The sequence below is a fragment of the Engystomops pustulosus genome, chromosome 4 (assembly GCF_040894005.1).
Source record: "Engystomops pustulosus chromosome 4, aEngPut4.maternal, whole genome shotgun sequence".
Lineage (NCBI taxonomy): Eukaryota > Metazoa > Chordata > Amphibia > Anura > Leptodactylidae > Engystomops > Engystomops pustulosus.
The window spans coordinates 77,774,167-77,788,220 of NC_092414.1; the positions used below are offsets into that span (position 1 = coordinate 77,774,167).

Genomic DNA, 14,054 nt, shown 5'->3' on the forward strand with positions numbered 1-14,054 from the left:
TCTGCCACCAGGTTCCCCTTTAATGCATAAGAAGTCCAGAAAATAACATAAGTCCCCAGCCACTGCTTTTTCACAATATAGAAATTCAACATGCAAAATCTTTTCATCCCAATTCCTTTATCAAAAGAATCCAGTAGAGATGTTTGCACAGTGCTGATCATGTCACAACGGTAATAATATCATTCATACAGGCAGCGTAGAAGAAATCTTGTGGAAAGAAATACAAGATGTATCAATGTTCAGCAAGGTTTTCTGTAGTATAATACTGCATTGCAGACATATGGAAGTGGTGATGAATATAAGACTTGTATTTCTGGATGACTGCCATTCACATCTCATGATGGAAAATGCACCAACACTTTGGAGTCGGACCTGTTCATTGCTGACGCTTAAAGCACTAAAATTGAAAGCTGAATATGGTGGCGTGCAACAGATATCGCCTGCCAGTGCCATACCAACAACTCTGTCCTCCCTTTCCCGTTACATGACACCTAGTTTACTAAAGTAGGTCACCAGTATAGATTTTTGCATGACCTTCTACAAGAATTGTAGTGGGGGGTATTCATTATTTTTGGCACCAGGTGTTGTATTTTGACACCCGATTTTAGCTGTGTTTTGCACAGTGATATTGTCGCACATGGCCTTGGTGTATTTGGCACAACGTATGATGAACAAATGAGCGTCAGAAATGACAAACCACATTCATGAAGTGGTTTAGAAGTTGGCGTTAGGAGTTGCTTTTTGTTAGTCTAATTATACGCAAAAAATTGTACCAAAAATTGGCACAAAAGTCAACAATAAATCCCTCCCCCCCAGTATGTCTCTACAGAAATGTTTTAGTTTTTTTAAACCATCTCTCAAGGATTCTACCCCTTGAGGATTTTAGTCTTCCATCAAAATTCATGGGTTGTGCGGGATATTACAGTTCAGCTAAAGTGAAGAACATGAGCTTCACACAAAACCAGTGCTGATTTTAAAATAAAGTGAAAATGTTTTTCTAATTCTGAAAAAACTCCTATGTAACCTGCTCTGAGCTTCATGGAAAATTAACCTGTAGCATTGAACATTCTGTCTGATCTGCAAACAGCATGTTACACAGCAGATGGGGCTGTACAGATTGATATATAGTTATTCAAATGGCAAAATAACTTGTCATTTACCCTTTTAAAACACTAAGCGAATAGGTGAAGTGGGCCGTCCTAACCAGTGATTAAATACTATTGGCAAAGAAGAGATTAAGAAGCCTTGAGCGAGAAGGTGTTTGAATAACTTTATAACACATCCAAATTTTTTAAATATAAACTTTAGTTCAGACTGTTCATTTGCAAACAATAGGATTCATCTATTATTTTAACAGAGTTAAAAACGGTACTAAACTGTGTAATCACTTGTACTTTTCCCTAAATATGAAATCCATATGTAAGCCTGTCAAATATATACTTAAAATAACAAGTACACGCTTTCTCTAAAAGCTATTGAAATGCAATAGTACATGATCTCTGTTTAAAACACACACAATTTTGTTATTATTTGTTGTTATAATATAGATTGAATAACAAATTGTGATTATGTATCCTTAATAGATTTTTAAAATTTATAGATCAAAGTGGAATTTTTACAAAATAGAAAAACTAAAAGGTTACCATTTTAGGCTTCTAGATATAACTATATTGGAAAATATTTTACTGTAGTGTGAATGAATCTCTTCACTCGGCTCTGAAGAGTTTTCAGTCTAGAAAGCAAACTAATGAAAGTCATGGGTCTAAGGTTCATGCAGAGGGATCTTTTTTTTTTTTTTTTTGCTTCAACTGGCTTCAATGGTTGGATTCCTACTGAGAAATTAGAGGTCGCAAGCATAGTGTCCACACAAATAGAAACACATATTTGTCACATTACCGTCACATTTTTAGACAAATATTTTTATTCATGATATTTCATGTTCTGTAAGAAATAAAAATTAAAGGGGTTGTCTGAGGCTATAAAAAAACCCCTTGGGTGGCAAGAATGGGACACGTTGAAGAAAAATAAATATGTACTTACCTCCGTGGTTGCTCCTGGCCTCCAGCACTGCGATCTCTCCTGTCTGTGTCCCATGTAAACAAACAGGGGCACGGAAGCCGCACTGTGCTCATGATACAACACTGGGAATAAGGACGGGTGGTGTGGCCGCCCACCTAGGCCGGGACTGAATGCAGCATGGCTTCCATGCCCTGTTTGTTTACATGGGGAATGGACCGGAGAGATTGCAGCCCTGGACGCTGGGGGACATGCTGGGAGGCAAGTACATGTTTATTTTTTTTAACCCGTCCCATCCTGGCTTTTATTTATACCCTCGGTCAACCCCTTTAAAATATTAAAATAAATTATGGACATTATAGGTAAAATCCTTTTTGAATTTTCGCATGTAGACCCAGGAATGTGACATTCAAGATGCTGCAGCATTCTTAGTATAAGGAATACAGTACTATACACGGAGTAGGAATGTATCCCTGTTCTTTTAGTGGTAACAATGTATATCTGGAAGCCTTTTTTGATGGCTCTTACAAATGTGAAGGACACAGAAGAGGAGAAATATCTGATGGAAACCAACATTATATTAAAATAAATAATCCCTGCTTCCATAGAGCGTGTACACCATAACATCACCCACAACATCTAAATACAACACCCTTTAATCTCCATCCACCTTTTCTTACCTTCGGCTGGTACATTCTCACTGTAGCTCTGGCTTCCTTTCAGATTTGGCAGTGCAGATTACTTGAGCTAGGTTTGACCTCTACAAGTCTTGATGACAATACAGACAGCTTTCCTGGCTTCTGTCGTATTTCTTTATGGCATACGGCCTCATTAAAATGCTGATTTATGCCACTTCTTAAAGGATGAGCCAAAACGTAAGCCATAATCACAGTAATGTCCTTATTTTTTATCAAAATGTGAGAGATATATCATGGGCTCAGTGTCTTCTAGTATAATTGATCCCAGCATTTCCCATCAATTAAATGAATGGGAATCAGTCTAAGGTCTCTTGCTCATCAATGGTTTTGCGGAACATATGTTAGCATCTGTTTTTGGGGCTTGCATACATTTTTGTGCTATTTAAGAGATCATACGAATGGCCGTAGTTTCCATGGCCCTGTGTATGAGCTTGCTGTCTAAGATGAAAAACTCCTATTTATGTCCAAGTCTGTGTCTTTTCTACATTGGCATTGTTCATATGCAAGAGGCCTTATGGCGATATCTCAATGAGGGCATGTGTAAACGGTCATTATACAAATGTAAATGTGCATATTTCAACATCAATTGTATACCCAGAAGTAAGCAATAACATGTCTTCTGCTCAGTAGTGGATTATAATATTGGACGTTTGGGCAGTCGCCCGAGGCACAAACCTTCAAGGTGGCCCATGGCCACCCAAACCACCTACCAAATGTTATACTGAGAAAGGCCTTAACCCATGAAATCCTCATACATTTGTTGCTGTTCTCCATACACATGTACACAAGAGCCATTTTAGTACCTTTTAAGGTCCTCCAAATGTCTTGAAACCACAGAGTGAAAGCAGGCAGAAGGGACACATCCACCATTCCCCAAGACGCTTGATTGTAGAACCATATGTAGGAAGTGAATTCCAGGCTTGTAGGGCCTATAATATTCCTACAGCCCAGGGTCCAAGTCTTATTCCGCCCCTGCGAGTCCTGCTAGAGATTTAGCTTATTAAGTAGACCCTAATTATTAGTTAGATGAAGCTGCTGCCACTATCTGCCAGGACCAAAATTACCAACTGAGCTGAAACAGTGATGTGGCCCCTTTATTGCAGCTCTTCCATGCACCTGGCAGTGTAGGTATCTTCTGCTTATGTTATCCACTGTTTTGCACAAAAGTTTTCATTAATCGCTTTATTATTTTTGTAATACACTACATTTGGTATTATATTCTGTTTACCTGAACAGTAGCACCCTGTCATATACATTTTTTCCTGTTGCTTTTTTATATTCTAACAAAAAAAAAATTGGAGAAACATTAAAGAAAAAGGCCCTCTCCTACTGTATACAGCTTCTAGGGATACCTATGCATCTCCTCGATCGCAGACAACAGACATGCTACAAACAGGGGCCATTGTAAGTGAGGGGCTAATGTCCCCTTTTCTGTAGCCTGACTACAGACTTTTGTGGAGCACTGTGGGGCAGGCACTGTGACTGTTGGCTTTGTGGTTACCCTCCAAGGGCTGATTGTAATACCGTAGTGATACTTTACAAATATAATTACTGAACACCTTGCTTAACTGTAAAGGAGTAGATACATTTATGGAGTAATAAAATTACATTCTGCCCTTTCATATTCCTCCCTTGTGTGTGTGTATTTAGGGAATTAAACACATTTGTTAGCATCAAATATTGATATGATTATTAATGTATGCATAAATATATATACAGTATATAGGAGTGGTACTTGTTGGTACGGAAGTTATTTCAGTTTTCAAGTAGTATTCGTTTTCAGTATTCAGTCCTGACCTGTAGCCAGAGGAGACAAGGGGTCCTTCTAACGTTGAGCTTTCAAATGACAGATAGATTGCATGCTATTTTTGGAATGCACACCACAGGTATTTCATTATTGTTAATCTTCTTTAATCACTTTTCTCTCTCAGAACCCCATCGTTAGTTGTAAAGAAGGGTTAAACACATATTTAATGACGCATTGTATATGCTATGAAAAAAATCTGATGGGGCAGAAATAATTGGAAGGTGCTTAGTTCCTCTTAGATGTGTCCATTTCTGCTGTCAGAAAAGTTGACAAGTGTACAGAGATTACCTGGCCCTGCTGTGCCCAAACAGCTGGAAGAAAAGGCCTGAGGCTTATTATGGAGATTTACCTGTGGGTAGCAAATTTGGCATCTAATAGTACTGAAGCTGGAGGTTGATGGATGTCAATTAGATTGCAAGAGAGGTTCCAAAAAGCTCTGCCTCCTATAGGGACCAAGCACGTAGCAATGTGACCCCATTACCCTGCAGTTATGTACTGCCTGGAGCCTGCACAGCAATGTAACAGCAAAGCAACCACCTTCACCATTTTCTATTCTGAATACTATATTAAGTGAAAGAGCATTTATACAGAAGCCAAGTTTGTATTGGCTCCATCATCTGATTATATGAAAAACTTACATAATACAGTATGTGACACGTTATTTTCTGGAGTTGTTTTCTCACTTCTGTGTTTTGTTCTGTTCTGTTCAGTTTTTTCTGTTTTTATTCACTAACCTTAAATACTTCTTCATACACTGCATCTTGTTTATTACGTTGTTTTGCGGTGCATATTCTCCATAGAAGACTAGTTTGACAGCTTCTAGAAGGAAATAGTACAGCATACGTAGAGCCTTGCTTTCCACAATACAATGAGCAATATCATTCTGTAAAGCGCACTGTATTCTAAATGAAATTCATATTCAAGGCCTGAAATGCAGAATGGGATGCATTACAGAATATCTTTTTTGTTCTTGGGCACATTAGCACTACCCTCGTTCCATTCGATTTCCATTGCTCTTTGCAGACAGTAGTTGCATGGTCAATGAGATCCATTGGTCAATGAGATCCATTAACATTTGTTGGGATCTCTTTATTGTTTCATATGATTATGTTATTACTCTGTAATGGCTTATTTTATTTGTATATGATGGTGATATGTAAATAAAGATTTATTATTATTTGTTATGAAGCAAATGTGGCTGCATTATCCACCCCAGTACTACGGTCAGGGGGCACGGATGCATTACCATGTTAGCAGAGAGCCTAGTGATGACCTTCAGACCAGGTCCTGCCAGCTGTCTATAGAAAACTACATTACCTTAGTATTGTAGTGTATTATAGGTGCTATCACAAAATTGCACCCTCTAGTCCCCTTTAAAATATTTTAATATTTGTAAAAAATAAATAAAAAGAGAGTTGCACATACCCTCAATTTCCACATTGATGACTACAGCTCATCATGCAATAAAACTAAAAGTTCCCAAATAGCACGTTCTTTCTAGTGGAAACTGCTTGCACAGGTATTTAAGAAGTGTCTGCACCACAAAAGTGTTGCATGAGACCTTTTTGTAGCACAGCTGCACTAGGCACCATGCAACAAGAATTAGGGGGCGATCTGGTGCTCAGTTGGGCCGCGTGCCGGATGAAACTTGTAAAGTCTGTCACACTCCTTGTTAAAGGTGCACCACAAAAAAGTTGGTGAACTCCGTCAGGCCAGTGCAGGGAAGCGACAGATTCATGATTTCTGACGCACTCTCTTGATGAATCTGGCGCACCGAGCATTAAACATGGGCAGAGCACTTTTAGTGCAGTTTGTATTAATCTTAGTAAATGTGCCCCAATAAGTTATAGGCACTTCAACTGGACACCACCAAATCTACAACTTGTTTCTCAAATAACTAGTACTCATCCAACTACAAAAGTTACTGGCTGCGTCCTGGTTTAGGGGATTTAGGGTATCAGCACTGGTTGCGGATTATCACGGAGAAAATCTGCATTAAAATCTGCATCCAATACCTACATTTTTTATGTGTGTATTTCATGCGTATTTGTCTATTTTATTCACTTTAATGCTACTGCATTACGCTGCAGAATTTCTGTACCAAAATCTGTGCTGAATCTGCAATGTGTGCAGATAGCCTTAAAATACAAGTAATGGTACCGATGTGAAAAGAGTCATTTCCTGATAATATACTGCAGCTATAAAAACCTTCATACGGTGGTAATCACATATGGTGCTTACAATATGTACATATATTACAAAGTTTGATTTAACATTTGTATTCTATTAGGATTGCAATTATGATAAGTCAATACTAGTAGACAGGCTTAGCAGAGTAATTTCACATCTACACATATCACAAAACAGGATCATCTCCCGTTCATGCCTGAGCTGCTCCGCGGCTTCTCTTCTTTACTACCCAGAACACGTAGGCTTTATTTCAGTTGAGAAAAACAGTATTATTGTGATGGGTAATTGACCCCACCTGACAATAACAGAAGATTACTATGGCAAATTGCAGCTCCAACTTACTGCTTAACAATTCTCAAACAATTTACGCTTTATTTATGCCGCTTACAGCCGTCTTGCCTTAGCTGGATGCCCTCCTTATGTGTAAAACTGAAAACTGCTGCTGAACTACACTCTGCTCCTGTATTGTGTATTCCAGCAGGGGGGATACGTAAATTGGTAGTGTTGTGGAAAATTGTTTCTCTCCAGTACACTATTTAATAGCATAAAACGTCAGCTATAGATTTGTAAAAAGTAGAAATGCTTATGGGGAAAGATGTAAGTGCTGTCTGGCGTTGTTATATGCCTTGGGTGGTCATAGTCCTTCTGAATACTCTTTGCAGTGACTCTTTTTTTTACATAAGGCCTTGAATTGACTTAACAAACCAACTTGAGTACCTAGTCAAGTAAAATAGTAATGGTATTTACCCCTCAGTGCCATTGTCAGTAGCTACTCCAATTCTGAAATTAGTCATACATTTTCAATGTATGAAGGCTGTAAAAGATCTTTTTCTAGGGCTCAAACAACCCTTCTCAGTTGTAAGTTGACTTCCAGATTAACTGTTGTAGCCAAAATGGCTACCGGTAGCGGTATGAGAGCAGACACCAAGACACACACTCCAGTCTCTTAGACAATGCAAACTCACAATGTTTATTAGTGCTCAGACACATACATAAAACACAGAAAATGAACTGCATGAAAAGGTGATAAAATACACGCAGATTAAATATAATGAATATAAATTCACTTTCCCAAAACATGCAGATGAGATTTACATATTATTTCTCACATAGAGCACTGTCTCCAGGGAGACAGAATGTTTTTACTAAAAGTCCTGAGAAGACGAGTCCCAAGGCTCCTCGGTGAGGCCAAAACATAAGATAAGCAGGTGCTGAAGCAAAAATATAGGACAAGAGTTAAGGACAGAACTGTGTCTCAGTAGATTAAACACAATGATGTTTGAATCATGAGATGAATAGACATTTTTACAATATGACTAATGAGTGGACAACATGACCCCGCCCCCATCCTGCTAAGACAAGATGGCGTCCGGTTCTACAAAATGGCGTCTTTAGAGACATATATCTCTCACAAAGGCCTACACACCTGCATGCTCGGCTCGGCTTTATGTCATCTTGATGAAAGGTGGTAATAAACTGCTGCCACATACCTCAGGTGGGAGTAGCTTACCTACAATTACCTGCCGTCTTTGCCCTGTGTTCTTTGAAGAAAGATTATAATACCAAGATATGGATCTGCCACTTACTTATGATGGTTATGGCAATTCAGGCCAAGGTTTACCTGTTTCTACATCATCATACTTTGTCAATATACCTGGAGTGTAACCTGGAATACCATCTCAACCTGGCAGAACAACATGACATTTGCATGTTTAGAACACAAAGTCATCAGTGCTTGCCAGCATGCCTTGTCCCTTGTCCTCATCATGGTCAGGAAGAAGAAGGAATGGACCCAGGACACATGTTCTAGTGGTTAATATGAGACCAAGCAGAATATAATGGAATATGTAGTTTTGGTTGTCTTTGTTGGAAATCTCTCAGGTTTGTGTTCTAGGTGTTTCCGTTTTCCAACCTTATAATTTCAACATTTCTAATTTCAAGTGCCCATAGACTCATATTAAGGTCCTTATTGTCGCCTCTGTGACCATACATTATACTGCAGTTTTATCATGTCTCAGTTAGCTGGAAGCATATTTGGGTGACCGTAAATGATGTGTGTAACAAGCATTCCTTGTAAAGAAGGTTCCCTCCCAGGAGCTGAATGAATGTTATTCATAGAGACCCAGTGTGTGTTTTCCTAGATTTATAGCCTGCTTTACCATTTATACAGTAAATTACAAAGTCTCTTATTAAATAAATGTTATCAAGGTTTTCACAAAGGTAATCTGTAATTCAGGATTATGGGTAGAATGCATAAAAATTTTTCCATAGGTAGTTGATTGTCAGAAAGTGATTACCACACACACGTCCTGTTATTGTCCTGCAGTACTCAAGAAGAATTAGGTATTCAGCGAGTGGCTTGTGATTTGCATGTGCTCTAGGAAGATAACCAGATGTGTAGCGAACAGGAGAGTAGCCCTGCAGCCTAAGTGAGTACCGTGAGATTAGAAAATGTCTCCTCAAACTCAGGAATTGACCTCCATTCTGCTTCTTAGAAAAAAATCAATGAATGACCTACATGTTTTTGATTTATATTTGTGTAGTATTAATCATTATGAGCTACACATAAGACAAATAATTAGGGTCTATTATTCTTCTTAGCAATTTTATTCCATGGGTTCCTCATATGAATTTCAGGATAGCTACCCAGGGGCAAATATATCAGTGTGTTTTTGGCGCCATATTTTAGCAGAGTTTTGCAATTTTATACTGTGACACACTGCTTTAATGTATTTGGCACAGTGTAAGATGAACAAATGAGTGTCAAAAATGACAACATTCATGAAAGGTTTAGAAGTTGGTAGACGTTGTCGGAAAACGGAGGGGCAAAAGAAAAAAACATGGCATGGCCTGAAAAAAAAAACTGGCACAAAAGCATTAATAAATGAACCCTTGTACCTATGTTACTAGATTGAAAGGTCAATAATTAGATTTCAACAGAACAAGTACATACAAAAAAAGTCCTTCTTTCTTCACTTATTTTGACTCATACTTACTTATACTTAACAAACCACAGAGACACATAATGGCCATAAATGTTGCTATTGCTCATGTATACTCAGTGGATTACTGACTTATGACATGATTGTTAGATATGGTTTCCGTAAGCTTTATTACTTAAGTCTTTAGTAGGAACAACATAAACAAGTTTTTGAATAAACTTTTTGTATTCCTCCTTTCCTACATATATGCTTTAGTCCACACTTGCATTTACTTTCTGTTGCTATTTATATAACTATTAAATGTTTTTTCTAGTAATAAATGTTTGGGTACAGTTGTGATAAGCATCTGTGTCATGACACCATCACTGGATTAAGAAGTAAAGTTTGTTCTTTGAACTGGAAAACCTTCTTAAAGGGGTATTCCCATGAAGACAAGATTCCTTAAAATTTGGTAGTTCCTGGATCCGACAGTCAACTCTTGACTATGGTCGGGCAGATTTCTCCAGCTTCTCTTGTATTGCAGGAGGAGGGGCAGGAGGCAGACAGCACCCTACAGAGACAGGCACTTCCTCCTATACCTTTCACAGCAGCTGTAGAGGAGACATGAGCAGTGCTACAAACAAGATAAGCTCTGGATCCCAGGGGAGGGGTGACATGGCAGTGTTGTGTGTTTTATTGATTATGTGAGGCAGCAGAGCTGAGTGTGTCATTTTGTCTTATATCCATCTCATGACTCTGATCTGTCTCATCTCTTTTTTTCTATGTGTCAAAAGCTAAATGAAAGTGTAGCTAAGCCATGTACTTTGATAATGTAGCACATTGTCAGCACACAGCTTATCATAGCACAGAGGGATCATGAAGTTTCTGCTCAGCTAGTGCTCCCCACACTCTGGAATATTACACTGACCAGCCTAGGGAGTGATATGAGCAAAAACAGGAATAAATTGACTAAAATCACAAAGTATTGGGTTAAAAGTTAACTTTATTGTGTAAAATATAGGGAATTAAAATTTGAGAACTTTCTTTCTTCCTTTAAGAAAGGACCTGGGAGAATTATTAGCTTGTTGGTGTTCTTTGAATCTTTGTGTCACAACCCAAACTCCTTCCCTTTTGCTTATAATATATGTTTGTTCACCACAGTATAACATAGATTGTATTTCTTGTTCTTTTACAGGTGGACCTGTCCAGTAATGCTGTATTGCACCAAATGAGACGGGATCAGGTTACAGACATTTGTCGGGCAAATAATGTTTCAAGCCGGAAACGTCGTATGTTGACTCCAAATGACTTGAAACATTTGGTCGTAGATGAATTCCATGAAATGATCTATTGCTATGTTCCAAAGGTGGCCTGTACTAACTGGAAAAGAGTAATGATGGTCCTTACAGGAAGAGGTAAATATAGTGATCCAATGGAAATTCCAGCCAATATAGCCCACGTCTCATCCAATCTGAAGACTCTCAACCAGTACAGCATTCCAGAGATTAACCATCGCTTGAAAAATTTTATGAAGTTCCTTTTCGTCCGTGAACCGTTTGAGAGGCTAGTTTCGGCCTACAGAAACAAATTCACCCAGAAATACAACACCTCGTTCCACAAGCGCTACGGAACCAAAATAATAAGACGGCAACGTAAAAATGCCACACAGGAAGCTCTACATAATGGCAGTGATGTAAAGTTTGAGGAGTTTGTTGCTTATCTTATTGACCCCCATACCCAAAGAGAAGAACCATTCAATGAACACTGGCAAACTGTGTTTTCTCTCTGCCACCCCTGTCATATTCATTATGATCTCATAGGAAAATATGAAACTTTAGAGGAGGACTCAAATTATGTCTTGCAATTGGCCGGAGTGGGCAACTACTTAAAATTTCCCACCTTTCCGAAGTCTACCAGAACTACTGATGAAATGACAGCAGAATTTTTCCAGAACATCAGCTCAGAGCACCAAACACAACTGTATGAAGTATATAAACTTGATTACCTAATGTTCAACTACTCCACTCCAGCCTACCTGAAACTAGAATGAGAGGATATCTGGCTGCTGCGTGTGTTAATTGACATTTTGTAAATTATCGGAAGGCAGAAGTGTGTTTGGGGAGGGCCGTGGTGTTTTATTTGTGCTGCAAGCGGTACAAGGATAATAATGTCATTTCTTCATGAGAAAAGACATCTCTGTGTAGGGTAAGAGGAATCTAAGCTAGCCTGAAGACACGCAAGCTACTATGCTGTTCTCAATTTCCATGGCGCCTTCATTCTGTATGTAAATTGTCTATAAATTATTTATAGTTATTTAAACAATGTCTTTCGGTCGGATTAAGTCTACTGTGTCTCTTTATATATAGATATATCTTTGTGTTTGTAGCATATCTATATCTAGAGAGATGTTTGTGTGTATATACATGTACATGTATATATGTACATATTCGAAGAGCCAAATATTAAATATCACTAACTTTCATTGTTAAAATCCTTGCCCCCCCCCCTGTTAAGTAAATGAACAAATGGTTAGTGTCAACAGAATCATGTGACCTTTTTTAATTGCTAAAACCCATTGCTGTTTTCTACTCAAGAATATATATATACAGAAATCTTTTATTTTGAATAAAGGAAGGGGTTAACCTTAGTCCAGACATACTGTGAATAATACTAGAAAATGTCATTGCAGTGTTATATAAAGGCTCCAGTGTTTCCTCTAACCTTTGTTACCGTACATCAGATCCCTTTACCTCAACTCATTTTGTAAATCATAGGCTGGTATCTAAATGAATTATGTTTACACTATATGTAACATACTATAACTTCATCCAGAAACACATGACTGGCCCATTCAGATGTATACATCAGCTTTTGGTTCAGATATTATGCAAAATGTGATTATTTGAAGTGCAATTTGTTTTGCAGGTGCTGTATTCAACTATATATTTTTCTCCATTAGGGTCCCACAAGGTGTATGTATCCTAGTAGTCTCATTGATCTGGGATACCTCTAGACAGAACCCCCAAGAGCATAACGGTCTATGATCGAAATAGAATTGTGCACTGTATTATATGTCTCATTTATTAGTTTTAAAAAATCATCTTTTTTCCTCTACTAAAGCTTTTTCTGTTTTGCAGCAGTCCCCAAATATTTTTTGCGATGTTTCATAACCACAGTTATGATAAGGAATATGGGTTTTAACTTTTGGCATCTTAAAGCTAAAGTTCATGTCTTCTTAAAAGGAATTTGTCAGGTTGGTGACTTAACTAATAGGATTTAGTCTATGTGACTATGGAAAGTGGTAACCAACCATACAAATGGTCTTTTGTAGCCAGAGAATAAATGTTTGCTTATTTGGTTATACACAAAAGATCATGATTTTTATTTGTTTTTTAGTACACTTTTATGTTTCTTGTAAATTAATGGTTCTAGTTACAGTATTTACCTAGAATAAATAATGTCTATAATGGACGTGATAAAGGCGCAGCGCTGCCTCGAGGATGAGCCTTAAAATAAGCCTTGCATTTCTTTCCTTGTTTCATGTTGTAGAACACAGTTATCTATGCCGAGCCGTACTAAGAGACACCGCTGTCCTGTCAGGCTTTTTATTTTGTCTCCCTGCTGGTCAGTAACATTTCCTTCTTTAGCTTCTTCATATCCCTAATGTGTTCCATGTTTATGGGTCAGAGAACCATTCTTGTGTTGTAGCACTGTAGATGCTAATGATACATGTTGTGTGTCCCTCTCCTATGAGATTGTACTGTTGTCCTTTTGTACATAATGTTCTGTAAACTTTGTCCCTGCTTCAGGTCCGTGCATCACTTTGCAGAGCAATGTTTTGCATGCACCTCAAGCTGTAAATGGTTAAAAATCAATCTGTAATCTACCGGAATGGCCAAAAGATAATTTATTAATGATGTATTAAATTGTACAAATTATTGATCAAAATAAATTCAATACTTATGCAGTGAGATGCAACTGTGGTAATTATTGTCTTATTGAGAATTTAATGAGTAATAAGAATATCTGAAAAAGAACTTAATATGAGAATGGATAAATGGGCTTAGTAGCATAAAACAGTAAAAACAGAGTAAAAGAATGTGAAATAACTACTGGTATTAGTGGGCTAGAGAAAGGGATAATGTGCACATATAGTGAATACTATAGGATGTGTATCACAAAACATTTTGTTAGTTAAAGGGGTATTCTTGTGTGGACATTCACATTCAATTTCATTAATCTGCCATGTATAAACATTTCTTCAATTAGATGTTATTAAAAGTGTTTACCTGTCTGAAGATACTTTCTAATAACTGTAGTCATATGGTCCCTTAGAAACAAGACTGACTCCTTGGATACGACCACCTCTGCTGGAGGGATTGCACATAAACACAAAAGGTTTTTGTATGAAATGTCCGGGAG

At 37.9% G+C, this 14,054-nt stretch overlaps 1 protein-coding gene across 3 annotated transcripts in view; it reads left to right on the top strand.

Moving 5' to 3' along the window:
* The window catches only part of CHST11 (carbohydrate sulfotransferase 11), a 115,662-nt gene extending 102,059 nt beyond the window's left edge, over positions 1-13,603 (top strand). For all 3 annotated transcript variants that reach the window (XM_072146442.1, XM_072146439.1, XM_072146438.1), the window contains exon 3: positions 10,828-13,603. In XM_072146442.1, the coding sequence (XP_072002543.1) occupies positions 10,828-11,682 (855 nt within the window). In that variant the 3' untranslated portion in view covers positions 11,683-13,603. The remainder of the gene's footprint in view (positions 1-10,827) is intronic.
* Positions 13,604-14,054: the final 451 nt, after the last annotated feature.